This window comes from Emiliania huxleyi (assembly GCF_000372725.1).
Source record: "Emiliania huxleyi CCMP1516 unplaced genomic scaffold EMIHUscaffold_356, whole genome shotgun sequence".
Taxonomy (NCBI): Eukaryota; Haptophyta; order Isochrysidales; family Noelaerhabdaceae; genus Emiliania; species Emiliania huxleyi.
This window is the reverse complement of record NW_005199305.1, coordinates 58,422-76,246: the sequence shown is the minus strand read 5'-3', so window position 1 is coordinate 76,246 and position 17,825 is coordinate 58,422. Positions and strand designations below refer to the sequence as shown.

The window sequence follows — 17,825 nt, the reverse complement described above, 5'->3', positions numbered from 1 at the left end:
TGCTGCAGCGCGCCGCCCTGCCTCCATCTGGCGGCGCCGCGCCGAGCGCTCGCGCCTGCTGCTTGCCTCTCGGGGGGGCGCCCGCCGGTGCGACGTGGCAGCTGCCGCTGCCGCTGCGGATCGAGGAGCCCTCCCGCCCCACGCGGCTGCAGATGACCCGAGATGACCCGAGATGACCCGAGAGTACCCGAGAGTACCCGAGAGTACCCGAGAGTACCCGAGAGTACCCGAGAGTACCCGAGAGTACCCGAGAGTACCCGAGAGTACCCGTAGGAGCCCACCCGCCCCGCGCGGCTACTCGTCGCCGCTACCTTCTCCGCCCCCGCGGCGGGGGCGGCGGGCGGCGCCGCTGGAAGGTCCGCCTTCTCTCCGCCGCCCGCCGGCGAGCGGGCCGAGAACGATTTCACCGCGCCCTTGCTGCTCGGCTCCTTCCCGCTCCTCCCCCTCCACCATCTCCGCTGCCCGCGCTCGCACCCCCCGCTGGCGCTCCAAGGCTCTCTCGCCGTCCAACACGCCGCCGCCCGCCTGCTCCATGCCGCGAGAGCGCAGCGGCGCGGATCGCTGCCGCCGCCCGCGCTGCCGGCGGCGGCGGCGGCGGCGGCGGCGGCGGCGGCGGCCACCGCCGACGAGACCCAGTTTCGTCTCCGCATCTCCGCACCCGCCCCTGCGATGCGTTCGCTGCTGCAGACCCTGCTCGCCGGCTCGGCCCTCTCGGCGGCGAGCGAGATCACCCGAGATCACCCGAGATCACCCGAGATCACCCGAGATGACCCGAGATGACCCGAGATGACCCGAGATGACATCTCGGCTGTATCTCGGCTGTATCTCGGCTGTATCTCGGCTGTATCTCGGCTGTATCTCGGCTGTATCTCGGCTGTATCTCGGCCAGGCGAGCGCCGGCCTCTCCGTCTCGACCGGCGGCATGCGCGCGCTCTCGAGGAGCACCACACACACCTCACCCACGCGCACTGGGCCTTGCACTTTGAATGCCGTGGGGCGCCTGTCGTTAGACGTGGAGACGCGAGGGTCGCCTGGCCCTTGCCCCACCACCTCGTGTGTGTGGAGAAGTGTACCTGACCTGACCTCAGGAGCACCAGCGCTGTGGCCGCACTCCCGAGCGGCGAAGAAGTGTCGATGAGGCTCACTCTCGACGATACGCCCGGCGGCGGCGGTGGTGGCAGCGGTGGCGGTGGCAGCGGTGGCGGCGGTGGTGGCAGCGGTGGCGGTGGTGGCGGTGGCGGCGGCGGCGGCGGTGGCGGCGGTGGCGGCGGTGGCGGCGGCGGCGGCGGTGGTGGCGGCGGTGGCGGCGGCGGCGGCGGCTGGCATCGCGCTCAGCTTCTTGTGCAAGCCTCCTCTCCTGCGGCGCTGTGGTCGCTGCGCGCGTCGCTGCTCTGCTTGCTGCTGGACGGGCGCGGCGGGCTAGAAGCGTGTGTTCATGTCTCCCAACCAGCGCCCGAGAGGAGGCGGACTCCGCCGTATTCACCCGTGTTCCGCTGTATTCACTGTCTTCCTCCCCGTTGTCTTCACGCGGTGCTCTGAAGACGCTACGCAAGACCGCCTTCCCGCCCTCACGTCGGCGTACTCCGCACTGTAGGCGCGGCGGGCTTTCGGCGCCCGAGGCGGCGGCACCGTTCGACGGCACGCTCGAGCCGGGCGCCACCGCCGCGCCGCCGCAGCAGACGCGCGCGACGGTCCCGACGCTGCGCCGGCAGCAGGCCGAGTGCAGCGCGCTGCAGGAGGCGCTGCACCGCCTCCTCCAGCAGCGGCGCCAGCTCGACGACGGCGTCGCCGTCGGTGTGTCTGAGTTGTCCGCCGGCGTGGAGCGGTGCAGCCGCGAGGCCCTCGCCATCCACCAGCTGCTACGCAGGCAGCTGGGCTGCCCCAGCCTGCGGCTGTCCGCCGGCTGGCCTGCGACAGCCTCGTGACGGCCGCGGGTCGACGCACCAGGCCGCAGGACGCGCCTGGGGCGGCGGGGGACGGACCCGGCGGGCAGCGCGCGCGAACGCGGCCTCGGGGTCGGGCCAATTCGGAACAAGTCGACGCGTGGATCTCTCGCCGCGCGCAGGCGCCAGGTGCCGAGGCGCTAGCGACATGCATGCGCATGGCGACAGCCCGGCACATGCGCGTGTTGCCGGTGCGGCGGTGCGCGTGTTGTGTGGAAGAGTACAGTACCGCACAATGCCGTATTCGGTACAGTTCGCCAGGTACAAAGGACTGGTTGCGTAGAAACATATCACTAGCACGCGCGCACAAAAATGAAAAAACGCGCTCCAGAGGGAGCATATGCTCGACCCTATGCACAACACCGCCCTCCTCATGTACTTCGTCCGCGCTGCCCACCATGAAGCTCGGCGGCCCCGGCCTCGATGCGCGCGAGACTCTCTCTCCCCTTCAGCTCTGATCAGGTCTCGCATGGCTCACGGCTCAGTGCTCGGGTCATGGCTCGGCGCCACGGGCTCGAGCACCAGGTCGGAGAGTGTCGCGTCGAAGGAGGAGTGGGCGCGGTTGGTATTCTTCGGACACAGGAGCTCCGAGGCGTACGAGCTGGCCAGCTCCCTCAGCTCCGAGAAGGTGATGCGGCGCTCCACCCGCGCCGGAAGCTGCAACTCCAGCGAGCGGCGCTTGCTCTGCCGCTCCGTGGGTTCGGCGGAGGAGCTGGGGTCGGCGGAGCTGCGCTTGGAGCAGCGCGGCGGCTCCACGGGCGCATCGGCGATCGAGCGGCGGCGGGCGAGCACGGCGTCCAGGGACCCGGGCGCTGAGGCGGGCGGAGCGGGCGGCGGCGGTGGCGGCGAGGCCGACCGGCCTTCTGCAGATGGCGCGAGCAAGGACACTCGCAGTCCGGGCGACGGAGCTCGAGCGGGAACGGGGCTGGCGGCCGGTGGGTCCGGGGAGGGGGGAGGAGGCTGCGGGACGGAGGCGGAGAGCATGGTCCTTGGCGGCGGCCTGTAAATAAAAAAAGAATTGACCCCGTCAAAGAAAAAGAAATATTTCATCAACACAATAATCGAGACACAAGCCAGACGAACGATTGCTCATCGTCTGCTTGTATTATGGGGGTGGCCATCGATTGCCTGCCCACCAAGCTGCTTGACGAGCCCACTGATGACGCCGCTAAAGCCGCCGCCACTGCTCACAAAGTAGGGAGCGTGCGCCATGTACACGACGTCGTCATCCGCCCGCTGCCCAATCCTGAGCTCCACGAAAAAGCCTTTCGCTCGAAAATGGTCCCGCACACCATTGATGTACTCAGTGCTCGCCGGCCAGATGTTCTCCGCGAGCTGCATATGCGTGCCAGCGACGAGGATAAGGTGCCGCGTCGAGAGCTGCTGCACGTACTGGTCGAAATGACTTAGCGATTTCACATAGGGCCGCAGGCCATCGCGCAGCACGCCGGGGACGCCGCCGTGCGAGATTATATCCCTGGGAACGCCGTCATGCAATTTCTTTCCATCGAGGACGTCTCCGCACCGGAGGTGCAGGATGGCTGCATCGGACGGCGGGACCATCGATGGGTGGCTGGCCCTATACTCTCGCACAACCCGCGCTAGGATGACATAGTCCCCTGAGCGAGTGGTTGCTCTTAGGTATCTGCTGGCGATGCTATTCGGGAAGTGTGCAAGGTGAAAGCTCTCGAGCATGATGTCCCCATAAGTACCCCCAAAGTGACATACGGAAGCAGCGCGAAGCAGTACACAGGTCGTCGAGCTGCGCAATGCAAACGCTCTCACGCCCAAGCTCAGCTTCGTGGGTCGCGCGATTGTGTGTGTGCGCACGTGCAGTGTGTAGAAACACATCACGTCAAGGCTTCTGTCGGCGTGGACTGTGTTCGGTGCTCTCCCAGTCTCTGGACTCTGCGCTCGGGTGGAGCCAGTTCAAATTCGGTGCAAAATTCTTTTAGTGCCATGAGTGCGCTAGACACGTCCCCACCTTTGCAGGATGCTTGGAGCGCAGTTATTAGGATTTTGCAAAAGCGAGGGGGAGGGGAGCGGCCTGGGTATAGAGCACCGGCGCTGGCTCGCTGCTTCTTCCACGCCGCAGCTGACTGTCTCCACTTCACGCGCGGACGTCCACCTCACCGGACACTCGGCCGCGCGACAATTTTGGATGGCGACATCAATCATGGCCTCGGGCGACGTGGGCGGAGAGGCCGGCAAAGGCATGGCGCCAGAGGAGGCGCGAGCGCTCTACGATGACTGGGGCGATGGATACACGACCTCGGTCGAGTCTTGGGGCTACACGATGCCGCACGAGATTGCTGCGGCGCTGGCGAGCCTCGCAGACGACGCTCCTTCGTTCTCTGGCAAAATCCTCGACGCGGGCGCCGGCGACGGCCTCTCTGGGCGCGAGCTCCGCGCGGCAGGCTTCAAGAATGCGGACATCACCGGCGCAGACCTGTCCCCGAAGCTGCTCGAAATCGCAGCGAGCCGCTCGGTCTACGACCAGCTCAAGCAGCTCGACCTATCGCAGCGCCTGCCGTTCGAGTGCGAGAGCTTTGACATGGTGAGCTGCGTCGGCACACTCACCTACCTAGCGCCGTCGTCGGGCGTCCTCGCTGAGTTTGTGCGCGTGACAAAGCCGGGCGGCCACATCTGCTACAACATTCGCACCGACCACAAGCTGGCGTGGCTCGAGACGGAGAAGGCGATGGTCGCGAATGGCTCCTGGCAGCTGCTCACAGAGACGGAGCCGCGGCCATACCTGCCGAACAATCCCGACTACGCCGACAAGGTCCTGACCGTGATCTCTTGCTATAGGAAGACCGTGTGAGGGGAGGCTCTGGAGCTGCGTGGCGGCAAGCCCCTTCCCTCTTTTGTACACCTGTGAGCGGTAAAGGGTGTGGATGCTGGGTTGACGGAAATCGGGGGACGCGACCCACTTCGCCACAGACGGTCCCGCGCCTCGCCGCTAAGTTTGCGGCACGCCCCGCACCGTCCGCTGTGCCGCGTTTTTTGTCCGGAGTGAAAAGTCCAACGCGCTCGTCGGTGGCGGCTTCCCCCAACCTGCGCCGCGCTCGGCGAACCTCGACAGCGCCTTCGGTGGCATGCAGCTCTTTGCGCCTGAAGCCTGGAGAGCAGCTCCTCTGCTGCTCACACACTCTGCACAGTTGACACAGCCTACTGTGCGGCTGCCACAGCTGTGACAGCGATGGGCTCGCCCTCACTGGCAGGCAGTGAGGGGTCCCGTACCATGCGGAATCGACCCTATCCAGTGCTCAAGTGCTCAAGCTACATCCCAGTAACCCAAAAGACGTACACTGAAAAGGCGCGAATCATCAAGCCGCAAAACGGAATATTCGCTTTTGTCATCGCGAAAGACATAGCGGAGGGGACGCACGAGCGCCGCGATGCTTGTGGCCGCACTCTCGCTGCCGTGCGCGGGGTACCTGGCGGCGAGGCCTCACGGCCCGGCGCGGCCCCGCGCGAGCCCGCCCGTCGCGTACTTCTCCTTCGACAAGGCGCCCGAGATGGTGTCGCTCAAGGATCAGCTGATGGAGGCCAGCGTTCAGCACCAGCTGCAGCACTTCCGCTCGCTGAACGAGGAGGGGCTCCTCGTCTGGCTCAAGGCGACATGGGAGACCTACGCCAAGTCGCACACTGAGCCCGGCGCCGCGCAGCGCTTCGTCGACGAGATGCTCAGAACGCAGACGGAGAATGTCTTTGTTCCGATGCAGCGATTCCAGCAGGGGAGTCCCTCCAACCCGTACACCGCTCAGCGGCCGATGCCAGGGTACATGTGCGAGGTCGAGCCGCACAAGATTGCGCGCCGGCTCATGGAGTCTCGCAAGCAGGAACCGCCACCCTTGCAACGCACCAGCCGGCAGGCCCATTGCCAGTGCCCCTGCCGCCTGGGTCACCCTCTGCGTCCGCCTGCAGATTGCGACCGTGTGGCGAGACGAGCTGTCGATCCTCGCAACGGGGCAACCGCACGAGGCGCTCCCCGACGAGCAGCGGCTGGCCGGACTCGCCACCTGCACCGCGCTTCGCTCCATCGTCTTTGACCTCGAGCTGCTACCGTCGCAGGTGTTTTGCCGCCCGCCGCCCGCCTCTGCCCCGCGCCCTATCCCCAGCTCACCCCCGCCCCCTTCCCCCCCAGCGTCCCTTGAGCGAGTACATCCAGGAATTCTGGCACGCAAGGCGCCGCCAATAGCCTAGGGTCGAGACAGGGGGGCGGTAGCAGCACCGCCAGCATAGGTGCGCGGTGTGCAACGGCAGCGTTTCTCACAGCGACCCAAATCTCTGGCAGGGCCGCCGGCCTCGCGCCCGACGGGGACGTCGAGGCGGTGCTGGCGGAGCTCGAGTCCAAGCCGCTCGCCATCCGCGGGGAGGTAGCTCTTGCTCCTTGCCCTGCACACGGGATATGGCCCACGCTGGCCCTGCCCGTGCCTGACATGGTTCCGACGCTCTTTCTGCGCATCGCACTCATCAGGTGCTCATCGAGCCGTCGGCCATCGCCACTTGGGTGCGGCAGCTGCGGCGGCAGGCCGAGACGGGGTTTGCGCGCGCTCTCGAGGAAACCGGCGACGAGAATGTCCTCACGCAGGCGACCTTTCTCGAGACGTGCCTCAGCGTCGAGCTCCCACCCTCGCAGGCGAGAAGGTCGTTGGACGGTTTCTCGCCATGAGGTGCTGAGCAGCGGATAGCCACTCCTACCTACCTCAATCAGCGGAAGCCTCTCCTCTTTCGCGTACAAAGGCAGCTTGGAGGCGCTTGTGTTCCTGCTGTGTTTGTCTCTTGCTCCCTCTTTGACCAGTTGAGTGCGCGTGCCGTTTATACCTGTTAATACCCAGTCCCGGTTTGACACACACTCTCTGGTCTATACCTCTGACACACTTGACCATGGGCTATATGGAAGGGGTACGTAACCATCGTGACCCTGGCTCCTCTCGTGTGTACGCGCACGCACTGTGTACACTCGTCTCTCGCGCGCGCTCTCTAAATGCAACGTCTGCGACGTAGCCTGGCTCTCATTTTCCGTGACCAGCCACGCCCACGGGCGACGGGGAGGGGAGGGGGCGGAGCTTCGTTCGTTTGCAGAGGATCGGTATAGAGCGGCGAAGCTCCGCGCCCCAACCTCAGGTCTGTCTGAGCGACCAGCGGGCCAGAGCGAGCCATCGTAGCCAGCTCGTCCGCGCTTAGCGCGCCGGCGAGGCGCGCGTGCAGCTGCTGCACCTCGATCTCGTGCGCCACGTGCGCGCCGCCGGACGGGCCCTCGCGCGTCAGCGAGCGGAGTCGGTCGAGCGCCTCGCGCGCGTCCGCCGCCTACGAAGAAGTCGCGTCCTCAGCCAGCACCCGACTTCACAGCTGACCGGCAAACCTCGCCACGTCTCCGGCACCTCGGCCCTCGCCTCGCGCACCTGCGCCCTGCTCTGCCGCTCGCTCGCCTCCGCCTGCCGCCGCGCGTCCTCCGCGGCCGACAGCGCCGCCTCGAAACGTGTCGCGTCGGCCGCCGCCGCCCACCCACCGCCCACGCCGCCGCCCGCCACTATCGCCACTGGCGGGGTGGGCGGCGCGGAGGCGGCGGTTGGGTGGGAGGGCGGCGGCGGGGCCGCCCTCGCCACGAGCGGCTTGATGTTGGAGAGGTTGACGCGCGACGGGGCTGCGACCGGCCCCGGCGGAGCAGCTTGCGGAGCGGCCGGCGGAGTAGCGCCCGGCTGCGCGACAGGGACGGACAGCGCCGGCGTGAGCGCCGTCGGCTCTTGCGGCGCAGTCGGCGGGAGGGCGTCGGCCTCGAAGGACATCGAGTACTCGAGCTCCTCCTTCTCGGGCGGCGCGCGCGCCGTGGCGGCCAGCGCCGGTGCACGCGTCTTGGAGGCCGCCTTCGAAGAGGAGGAGGCAGGGGCGGCCGAGCCGCGGCCGAGCTCCTCCAGCTCGAACGAGTCGGACGCGTCGAGTGAGCGATCAGCGTGGCCGGCATCGATCTCAATGCTGGAGTTCAGGTCCGACATGTCGAGCTCGTCAGCCATCGTGCCCTTGCCGCCGGGCGCGAGCGAGTGCCTCAGCGTGGCGGTTGCCGACGGCCCGCCACCTCCTCCGCGCAGCGGCGCCGACTTGGAGAGGCCGGAGCCAGTGGTCGTCGCGGCTCTTCGCGCCTGGTCTGGGTTCTTCTTGGCCTTGCGTCGGCCATCCTCTCCTGCACCCTTCCTGCGGGCGGATGATGCCTCGTTGGCGTCGCCGGCGAGCGCGGCTGTCTTCCTGCCGCCCGTTCTTCACCTCATTACTTCCTTACGAAGGTGGTACTTACTTACCTCTCTCTCACAGCACACTGGCACGACAAGGACGTGTGGACTGGGGGACACTGGAACGGACACATCGACACGCGGACAAAAAAAGCGCACACGCACACCTCGCAAGCAAGCAAGCAATCCGTCAGCCATGAGGGTAGTCACGCACCCAACGACCCATTTTAGACTCCATCGCCACTGGGCGCGCAAAGAGTCGGTCCACACACGCACAGGGACAACGCTCTGCTGCCGGCGTAAACACACAAAGAGTACAAGCGGAATATCAACACGATCTGTAGAGGCCACGTGCGGGCCGGGTCACGTGGCTCCGCGTGGACGTATCCTTGAGCAGACACGACCCGTGCATCTCCCGCACCAAGCGACACTGCACCTTTCTCGTGCGGCGTCTGTGCCCTGCCCGCCGAGTGAGAACCCTCGACTGCTCGCGAGCCATTGTCCCTTGACGTAGGCGATTGGGACGGCAAGCGATGTCAGGGCGGTCACACTGAGGAGGACATCCACCAGGAGCATCGCTGAAGATGGGTCTGTCGTGCTGGCTAAGGCAGTCCTCCGGTTGAATAGCGGCAATTCACTAAGGTAATTCGGGTGCAAAGGAGGGGAAAGAAAAAGGCGAGCGCTCAAAGCTGCTGTGCTTGTGGACTGTGGTAAATCTGTGTGTTTGTCGATCTGTTTGAATGCCAAGCAGCTGGCGATGTTCCTCTTCACAGGACTGCTGTGTGGCACTCCGTCCGCACCAGCTCGTGTGTGTGTGTTGCGGTCGTGCTTCATTCACGGATGGCACGTGCCTCGTGCGCGCGAGGGTGGGGCGTGGGGGTGCGCGCATGGGGTGCGCGACACTTTGCGCGACGTGGGTTTAGGGTGAAAAACAAGCGAAGTGCGAAGAAGAAGAAACTGCACAGACTGTTCAAGGAATTCCGCTTTCCAAACAGAGATGGACGCCATTCCCTTCCTCGAGGCAGCACCATCAACCTTTTTTTTAAAGAAGATCCAGGTTAAGAATTATTACGCCGGCGCGGGTCGCCATCCGCACGCAGTTTCACTCTCTCTATATCGCCCCTGTTGAACTCGTACCAAGTCCCTTGGTCGCTGAGCCAGAGTTCGGTCAGCACCTTATTCACGCGAAGAGTCGAGGCTAGGATCTCTAAGCCCAGAAAATCGATGCCGTTGTAGTTTAGCTTCAGCCTGAGCAGGCGCACATCGCTTCCAGGGAGGGGGGCGCACTTCTCTCCACGCCCCACCCCCCCCGCCCCTAGTATGTGGTGAAGCCTCTGAGGGGGTCGGGACCCCCCCCCCTAGACTTTTCAGCACCCTGTTGTTGCGAACGCGATGGCGCCCTTGTCACCGATATCGTCCTCCCCACCAAGACTGAGCTCGGTCAGCACCTTGCTCTCCAACACATACTTAGCAATCTCTCCAATGCTATCCGGGCCGATGCTGCAATCATCTAAGGTCAACGAGGTTATCTTATTGCGCTTCCGCTCGACTCGCACAACGCTGATGACCCCTTCATCGGTGTGAGGGGGTTATCTGAGGTTGAGGGTGGTCAGCACCTCGTTGACGCGAAGAGCGGCTGCTAGCGCCTTGACACCCTCGGGGCCGATGTTCATGTTGCTGAGCTTGAGGTCGGTGAGCACCCTGCTGGTGCGCAGCACCACGGCAATCTCGGCGGCACCCGCGTCGCCAAGAGGTAGGTATGTGTGTGCTCCAATGATAATTCCCAGTCAGTACCATCGAGGTCCAACTTGGTCACCAGTCGCATGTCCTCGATGTGCAATCCTTTTCTTCTGAGAATGTCGATAAGTCTGCTCGGATCTATGTTTGGGGGGTTCCACCCCCCGCTGTGAGCGCCTCGTGGATCGTGAAAGGCGGTGGAAATGAACTAGGATCTGCGCCCTTCTGACCACGAGGCCCACGGACGCAAGGATAGCGGCCGCCGCGCGGTTTGCATGGTCCCGGAGGACGTCTTGGATCCGGTTGTGGAGGCCGACGTGGCAGAGCTCTTCCACCAGCAGACCGAGTACGAGCGTCGGCTGTCGACGGGTAGGCTCAACGCAATGCCCGAGGCACTTCGGCTGATATCGCAGCTGCACAACGGGAATGCGCTGTCGCCGGATGAAGTTGTGGCTTCGTTGCAAGCTTTTATTGGCAACGCGGCGGCGGCCAGTGCGTGCTGCAGACGGCTTGGTGAACTCGCGGTTGCTGCCGACACGAATCCGGTGGCCCTTGCGCCTCCAGTCGCTGACACGGGAGCTTTGGAGGCAGTCGTGGCTGCAATGCTGGCGCACCGCCAGGTGCAGGCCGTTCAGGAAGAGGGTTGCTGGGCGCTGTCCAAGCTCACTGGCGGTATCGATGGCATGTCGTGCTTGTGGCGGGCGGCCGATGCGGGTGCGATCGAGGCCATCGTGGCTGCGATGGAGGCTCACGAAGATGTGGGTGTACAGGGGGGAGGCTGCCAGGCGCTAGACAACCTTGCTCTTGGCATCGAGAGCGAGGATCTCGAACGAAAGCAGCGCGCGGTCGAGGCGGGAGCAATCGAGGCGGTCGTGGCTGCCATGAGGTTTCTCCCGCACGAAGCCGGCGTGCAGGGGGGAGGCGCATCCGTCCTCTTCAAGCTGACGGTCGGCCCCGACGCAGCCGTCTCGGTCCGCAGGCAGAGGGCGGTCGACGCGGGCGCGGTCGACGTGGTGATTGGCTCACTGCAGGCGCCGGGGTGCTGCAACGGCGTGGTCGCTGCGATCCTCCAGAACCTCAAGGGCCTCTCTCCAACGCCAGAGAGGACGGAAAAGCGGGTGACCTTCGGAAAGGCGCCCGCGACGCAGTTGCCCCGGCTGGGAAGCTTTCCGCGCTGGAGCGGCGGGTGGGGAGGGTGGGACAGTGCTCGATTCTCCTCCTCAGCGCTCTCCCATGATTCCTCAGCGGCGGAGGTAACCGCAGGGCTCTCCCGCAGTTCCTCGTCGGAGGTTTGCGCAGATCTGCCGTGACGTACACGTAGAGAGGAGGGATGAGCGAGTGCAGCAATCCTTGTTGCTGAAGTGGTGGCTAGATGTGCTGCCAGATCGAGTGAGCTTCAACCCGGTGTGAGCGCCTGAGTGTGAGGAGAGTCTGTATCTGTACGAAATCGAAAATAAATCGGCCACACCGCCACACAGTGACGCACACATATTCTGACCAATGGACACACAAAAGCACAAGCAGGATCCACCCCCCCCCCCCCCTCAAGAGACGCAACGAACACCGCTGCTCCCTCCGTGGCACACCGCCTCGCCTTTTTTTTCTCCGGGCGCTGCCCGGATTCGCAGAGTTTTTCTTCTTTCTGGCGGCATGAGCGGCGCCCTCCCAACCAAGCTCGCCGACCTGGCTCGGGGCGACCTGGCCTGGCTGCGCGCCTTCCTCTCCGGGCGGCGGACGCGCGGCACGTCGCTCGCGGCCCAGCTCGACGCGCGGCACGACACCGAGAAGCAGGACACGCTGCTCACCTGGGCCGCTCGGCACGGGCAGGCCGAGGCGGTGCGGCTGCTGCTGGCAGGCGGCGCGAGCGTCGGGGCGACGACTAGCGGCGGCGCTTCCGCGCTGTATATTGCGTGCCTCCAGGGCCACCTCGAGTGCGCCCGGCTGCTCCGCGAGGCTGGCGCGGCGACCAACCAAGCAGACCCCAGAGGCGTCACGCCGCTGTCCATCGCGTGCGACAAGGGCCACCTCGAGATCGCCCGACTGCTTCTCGAGGCTGGCGCGGCGGTGGCTCATGCAGACGCCGAAGGCCGCACGCCGCTGTTCGCGGCGTGCCAGGAGGGCCGCCTCGAGTGCGTCCAGCTGCTGCGCGACGCTGGCGCGGCGGTCAACCAAGCCCGCAACGACGGCGCCACGCCGCTGATCATGGCATGCTTCAACGGCCACCTCGAGATCGCCCGGCTGCTCCTCGAGGCTGGCGCGGCGATCAACCAAGCCAAGCAGAGCGGCGCCACGCCGCTGATCATGGCATGCTTCAACGGCCACCTCGAGATCGCCCGGCTGCTCCGCGTGGCTGGCGCGGCGATCGACCAGGCCGATGAGCAAGGCGCCACGCCGCTGTTCGCGGCGTGCCAGGACGGCCACCTCGAGGTCGCCAAGCTCCTCTCCTCCTACGGCGCCTCCCGCGCCGCTACGCCCTTCGGCACGCCCGAGGAGATTGCAACCGAAGAAGGCCACGCCGACCTCGCCGCCTGGCTGGTCGCCAGCCGCGGCTGGACGCCGCTCGCGCACCTTGAGACCCTCACCGCCGCCCGCGCCACCTCCCTCCTGCGCAGCGGCGCAAGCTTGCACGAGGGCGAGCCGACGCCGCTGCGGCGCGCCGCGGGCAGCGAGGGCGAGGCGGCGGCGCTGATCCGGCGGGCGGCGGCGCCGTGGTCGCCGGCAAGCCACTCGCTCTTCCCCGCGGCGGCTCGCGCGCGGCCGGGCGGCGCTCCTCGTCCTCTCGCTCTACGAGATCCACGAGCGGTAGTGGACGCCTTCCCCGACGAGTGGCGCCGCGCCGGCAAGGCGCTCAAGGCGCTGCGATCGACATTCGCCGTCGCGGCCAGCTGAGGAGACAGTGAGGGGGTTTGCAGCTTGCGGCGCCGGGGTTCCACGCGCGTTGGTTAGTACACTCGTGCGGTCAAACGCATTATTTGTTACATTTTGACGCGATGTGGTAGAGTATGGTGTAAAGCCGCCGCGATGCGCGAGAGCAGTACACGTGTCGCACCCAACCAATTAGCGAAAGGAGCTCGAGACAATGCGGGAAAGAAGTATACGGCGAGAACAACAGCGAGCAAGACCACGAGCAGAGAAATCAGAAAACGCGCACGAAAGGCAAAACGTACAGCGACGAGACACGGGCCCTGTCGTGCCTTGTTGCAACATCAGCGCAGAGCTCGCATCGCCCCCTTCAGCTCCGCCACCTGGTCGAGCGCGTCGCCGAGCAGCCCCTTGGCCACGCCAAGGTCGCGCAGCTGCTCCACGCCGCCGCTCGCCCGCACCTCGGCGGCGTGGTCGGCCACGAAGCGGCGGCACTGCGCGAGGAGCCGCCCGTCGCCCGTCGCGTGCGCCGCCTCGAGCAGCGGCACGGCGGTCGCCGGCGCGACGCTCTCCTGCAGCGCCTGCGCGCAGAGCAGCTCGAGGCGCGGCACCTGGTACATCTGCGCCAGCTCCCGCAGGTCGAGCGCGCGCTGCGCCCTGCCGCCCTCCTCCTCGCCGAGGTCGAAGTTGTCGGTGAGGAGGTAGCGGACGAGGGCAGTAAAGCTGGCGAGGTCGGTGTGGGACACCGTGACCTCGGCGGCGTCGCGCTCCTTCATGCCGATGCCAAACATGGTCCGAAAGACAACGGACCGGGCGCAGAGGTTGTTCTTGCTCACGTGCTCGATGCGTTCCTCGTCGTCGCCGACCAGGAAAGTGACCATGCCCTGCGGGAGGGTGGCGTCGCCCCACGTCTTCGCCATGTCGGCGGAGAAGGTGGAGGGCGGAACGACGATCGGGGCAAAGGAGGGAGGCGGAGGAGGCGCCGCCACGCAGACCTGATGGAGGCCAACTATCGAACTGACCAACAGCGTGCTGCCGTCGGCGCTGATGGCGACTTCAGTTGGGTAGCTGAACTCCGAAGCTTCGCCCACGCCATCAGTGCTGCCCTCTGTGCCGCTGCCCGCGATCGTCGTCACCTCTCCCGTCGCCACCTCAACCCGCCGGATCTTGTGGTTGCCGAAGTCCGCCACAAACAGCGCGCCGGCGTCTGGGCGGATGGCGATGCCACATGGGTTGTAGAACTGCGCCGCGTCGCCCACGCCATCAGTGCTGCCCCTGGTGCCACTGCCCGCGATCGTCGTCACCTCGCCAGTCGCCACCTCCACCCGCCGGATCTTGTGGCTGCCTTGGTCCACCACAAATAGCGCGCCGCCATCTGGGCTGATGGCAAGGCCGCGTGGGCCGCAGAACTCCTCCGCTTCGCCCTCGCCGTCCGCGTCGCCACCCTCGCCGCTGCCTGCGATGGTGGTCACAGCGCCCGTCGCCACCTCGACCCGCCGGATCTTGTCGCCACCTTGGTCAGCCACAAACAGCGCGCTCCTGTCTGGGCTGAGGGCGATGCCAGCTGGGCAGCAGAACTCCGCCGCTTCGCCCACGCCATCCTCGTCGCCGTGCTCGCCGCTGCCCGCGATCGTCGTCACCTCGCCCGTCGCCACCTCAACCCGCCGGATCTTGTGGTTGCTGTAGTCCGCCACAAACAGCGCACTCCCGTCTGGGCTGGCCGCAGCGGTGTAGGCCTCACTTGCCGGCAAGGCTGCTACGCGGCGCACGCGCCCGGCCGCCGAGACGTGCAGCAGCGAGTCTTCGGTCGCGACGTACCAGGCGCCTGCGTGGTCGCTCGCGACGCCATCCTGACAGAGCGATAGAGGGCCGTCCTCGCCCTCAAGCGTCAGCATGGCGAATTGGCCGACGACGCGCGCACCAAAGAGGGGCGCCTCGAAGCCATCCGCGACCGGCACGGGCTCCTCGTCCTCCTCGCCGCCGCCGCCGCCGGTGCGGGCGCGCTTGCGGGCGGCGGACGCCATGCACGCGCAAGAGGGAAGGATTGGGACACGGTTTGGTAGGGTGCACTTCTGTCAGCAGAAAAGAATGTCGCATGGGGCCCGCTGGTGCTCAAAACAAGGCCTGTATCGTGCATGAGCACAGCCTCGAACGTACTGAGGTCGGCTATCCCGAGTTCGTTGAGCATGCGCTCCAGCACAATGCTGAGCTGCGTCGGTGCCATGTGTCGACGTGTCCAAGGGAACGGACGTCGCCGAAGGCCTTAGTTCACGCCGAAAAGTACGTCTAACGCCTCCTGCTAGCTAGGGCACGCTCCCATGCGGCTGGGGGCCACTCTCCAGCTCGATTAGGGCGCTTTTCGCGCGATTTTATGGAATTACGGATTGGAGGGGGGTGGCGGCACATAGGGGGAGGGGGAGACGCGCATCCGGGAATCAAGTTGGTGCCGGTGGGGCGGCCACACCCACTCTCCCACCTCCCAGCTCCCACCTCCCAGGCCGTGGCTACCCCCTCCCCGTACCCGGCGGGGCGGCGGCCGGCGCGCGTCGACGCGCATTAGTTTACCGCTTTTGTGAGGACAGCTCAACACGAGACAACGAGACATACATCCCCAGCTTGCGGGGCTATACAACGTTACAACCCCGCGTAGTCACCTGGCGGTTGCCCTGCCCCTGGCAAACCGGGTACGATATGGAAATACGGTAGGAAAGACTGCAGCGCCGCGCACATTGCACAAGCGTGCGGGGCGGGGCGGTCGCGGCCGCGATGCGCTGCGCGTCGGTCCGGCCCCGCGCTCAGCCCTTCTTCATGAAGAAGGCACCCATAGTCTTTTGGCCCTTCTTGAGCGGCTCGGCCACTTTCGGCTTCTTGGCAGCGGCCGGCTTGTCTGGCCGCCGCTCCTCCTTGGCAGCCGGCGCGAAGGACTCGGACGAGGACGAATGGCTCGCCTGTGGCGAGTGCGCCACCGCGGCGCCTCAGGCATGACCCCCCCCCCCACCCACCCCCCCAACCTCCTCTTCCCCACCCTCCGGCCCCGTGCCAAGCTCCTCCGGGGGCGCGCGGACACTCTCTTGGAGGGGGCGGGCCGAGGTGGTGGCGGCGAGGTTGTGGGGCCGAGGTGCGTGGGCCCCACAGGCGGCACTGGACGGAGGAGGAGTCGCGCCAGAGAGCTCGACCGACAGGCCGCAAGGCCGAGAGCAAGGCAGGTCCAGGTGGAGGCGAGGTGTGGCTACGGGGGCGGCGGGGGAGGCGGGGAGGGCGAGGGCGGCCGCTCACCGCGGGCGGCGGCGCGGTCTCCTCGGCAGCGGCCGCCTCGGCCGCCTCTGGCACGTCGAGCGACGCGCACAGCCGCGCCGCCCAGCCGTCGGGCAGATACTCACCCACAAGGTGGCACGCCGTCGCGAGGGCCGCGTCGTGCGCAGCGGCGGCGGGCGCCCCCGCCTCGTCGCCCTCGCAATCGAACTGCGTCATCGCGCGGCCCGCCGCGCCGGCGGTCGCGCCCGCCGCCTGCTGCTCCGCCGCGTGCGCACGCAGGTGCGCCGCAACCGCCTCCGCCTTGCGCCGCAGCCAGCCGAGCACGAGCGGGTCGCTCAGCCGTACCATCGGCTCGCCATACTTGTCGTTGACGTCGCAGATGGCGCGAAGCCGCTCGCTGAGACCGCTCAGGCGCGTGAGATGCTGCTCGAGCCCCGCCTCGTCGCCGCCAAACGCCTCGGAGAGCGGCTTGTACAGGCCGGCGCTGGACTCGCGCTTGAGGCTGCTGGCGCCGCCGCGCGCGCGCTCGAGCAGCGGGAGGAGGAGGAGGAGGGGGTCGATCGGCGTGGCCAAGTACAGCGCGCCGTCCTGCACGACCTGCTCCAGCCCCGCCACCAGCCACGACGCCTTTGCCGCCTTTGGAGGCACGTGCCGGTGGACTTCGAGGATCGCAGAGTCGGCGCGCCGGCCGAGCATCATCGGGTCTGACGTGCGAGGGTGGCGTGCGACGAAGAAGATGAGCTCGCCCTCGCCATGCGCAACGAGCAGGCGCGTCGGCATGCGTCGTTTGGCTGAGGTTCGCGCGGGAAATTCCTTTCTTTTTTTGAGCTTAGCCTTCGTTGTAATGAAACAAACGCAAGGCGGACATGGCATATCGCTCTCGGGCCCACAGACATCCCACACACCCGCCGCCCCCGCGCGCGCCCCACCCCGGCCGGGAGAAAGGGGAGTGACAGTTTGGGACGGCGACAGACGAGATACTGTTCCTTCCCCACCTTCCTCTACCTACTACCTAACCTCCACCCACGGCCCGCGCAACACACATGGCTAGGTGGGATTTACGTCTCGTGCCGCACATCAGTTGCTGCAGCAAGTAGAGAGAGACACCCGGAGGTGAAAACGGAACGCCCCCGCCTGAGCCCCTCTGCTCTCAGCGTAGGTAGCGGAAACGTTAGAGCTCTCGCTCCCCCATCCGGCACACCACCTCGCGGGAGCGCAGGGCGTGCCCCGCCAGCCGAGCCGCCCGCAGTTCGCCCGAGCCACCCGCCCCGACTCCACAGGCACCGAACTCGCTCCTGCTCCCACCGCCGCGCGCCGGCGGACCGCGGACCGGAGAGGTCCCATCGCTCATCCGCGTCATGCTCCGTCGCGCGCGCGTGTCACGTTTCAGCGAGCGAAGCAAGAAAACCCGCTCGCGCACTCCATGGCAATACCGCAGTCCGGACATCTACCAGCGAAATATTTAGTATCTGCGAGATGAGCAAGAGTGTGGCAGACACGCGCGCACGCATCCACCCTCTTCTCCTCGAGCTCTTCTCTCAGCTTGCGCCAGAAGCAGAACGCTCGAAGACCCCGAATATAGCCCGATCAATGCCCGAGGACACTATTGCTGCCTTCTCCTCTCAATCGGACGGCTGGCAATCCAACGATAGATGTTCATGTCGATGGGGGCGTGATCCGGCACAAGCTTGCCCGCCGCGTCCGTGGACATGTTACCTTGCTGAGCCGCGATCCGAAGGTGCGGGTTGTTGTAGATGGCGGCTTTGCGCGCCATCGTCTGCGCGAATTGCGCGTC

General features: G+C 66.4%; 7 protein-coding genes across 7 annotated transcripts; 1 reads left to right on the top strand and 6 right to left on the bottom strand.

The window, feature by feature from the left end:
• Window positions 1-2,203: 2,203 nt before the first annotated feature.
• EMIHUDRAFT_444747 (hypothetical protein) lies at window positions 2,204-2,936 on the bottom strand. The gene has a single exon (XM_005772585.1). It carries the CDS (start codon window positions 2,925-2,927, stop codon window positions 2,418-2,420), a length of 510 nt encoding a protein of 169 aa, XP_005772642.1. The 5' UTR covers window positions 2,928-2,936; the 3' UTR covers window positions 2,204-2,417.
• A 1,056-nt stretch (window positions 2,937-3,992) lies between these two features.
• EMIHUDRAFT_444744 (hypothetical protein) lies at window positions 3,993-4,844 on the top strand. The gene has a single exon (XM_005772584.1). The coding sequence runs from the start codon at window positions 4,105-4,107 to the stop codon at window positions 4,765-4,767; it is 663 nt and encodes a 220-aa protein (XP_005772641.1). The 5' UTR covers window positions 3,993-4,104; the 3' UTR covers window positions 4,768-4,844.
• A 2,088-nt stretch (window positions 4,845-6,932) lies between these two features.
• EMIHUDRAFT_242307 (hypothetical protein) lies at window positions 6,933-8,752 on the bottom strand (the record flags this gene model as incomplete). The annotated part of the gene is made up of 4 exons (XM_005772583.1): window positions 6,933-6,945; window positions 7,072-7,259; window positions 7,559-8,141; window positions 8,613-8,752. 4 exons carry the CDS (start codon window positions 8,750-8,752, stop codon window positions 6,933-6,935), a joined length of 924 nt encoding a protein of 307 aa, XP_005772640.1.
• Window positions 8,753-9,234: 482 nt separating this feature from the next.
• On the bottom strand, window positions 9,235-10,001 carry EMIHUDRAFT_242306 (hypothetical protein; the record flags this gene model as incomplete). The annotated part of the gene is made up of 4 exons (XM_005772582.1): window positions 9,235-9,424; window positions 9,551-9,746; window positions 9,831-9,877; window positions 9,985-10,001. The coding sequence occupies 4 exons, from the start codon at window positions 9,999-10,001 to the stop codon at window positions 9,235-9,237; spliced, it is 450 nt and encodes a 149-aa protein (XP_005772639.1).
• A 3,139-nt stretch (window positions 10,002-13,140) lies between these two features.
• Window positions 13,141-13,710, bottom strand: EMIHUDRAFT_369229 (hypothetical protein; the record flags this gene model as incomplete). Its single annotated transcript, XM_005772581.1, has 1 exon — window positions 13,141-13,710. A coding segment is annotated over one exon (420 nt), but the record flags the coding sequence as incomplete, so codon positions are not given.
• Window positions 13,711-13,806: 96 nt separating this feature from the next.
• EMIHUDRAFT_44077 (hypothetical protein) lies at window positions 13,807-14,475 on the bottom strand (the record flags this gene model as incomplete). The annotated part of the gene is made up of 1 exon (XM_005772580.1): window positions 13,807-14,475. A coding segment is annotated over one exon (669 nt), but the record flags the coding sequence as incomplete, so codon positions are not given.
• A 1,065-nt stretch (window positions 14,476-15,540) lies between these two features.
• Window positions 15,541-16,811, bottom strand: EMIHUDRAFT_444743 (hypothetical protein; the record flags this gene model as incomplete). The annotated part of the gene is made up of 2 exons (XM_005772579.1): window positions 15,541-15,723; window positions 16,052-16,811. Coding segments are annotated over 2 exons (913 nt in total), but the record flags the coding sequence as incomplete, so codon positions are not given.
• Between the last annotated feature and the right edge of the window lie 1,014 nt (window positions 16,812-17,825).

Coding starts and splice junctions, on each gene's coding strand:
- EMIHUDRAFT_444744 (XM_005772584.1), top strand. CDS start 4,105: ATGGCGACATCAATCATGGCCTCGGGCGACGTGGGCGGAGAGGCCGGC.
- EMIHUDRAFT_444747 (XM_005772585.1), bottom strand. CDS start 2,927: ATGCTCTCCGCCTCCGTCCCGCAGCCTCCTCCCCCCTCCCCGGACCCA.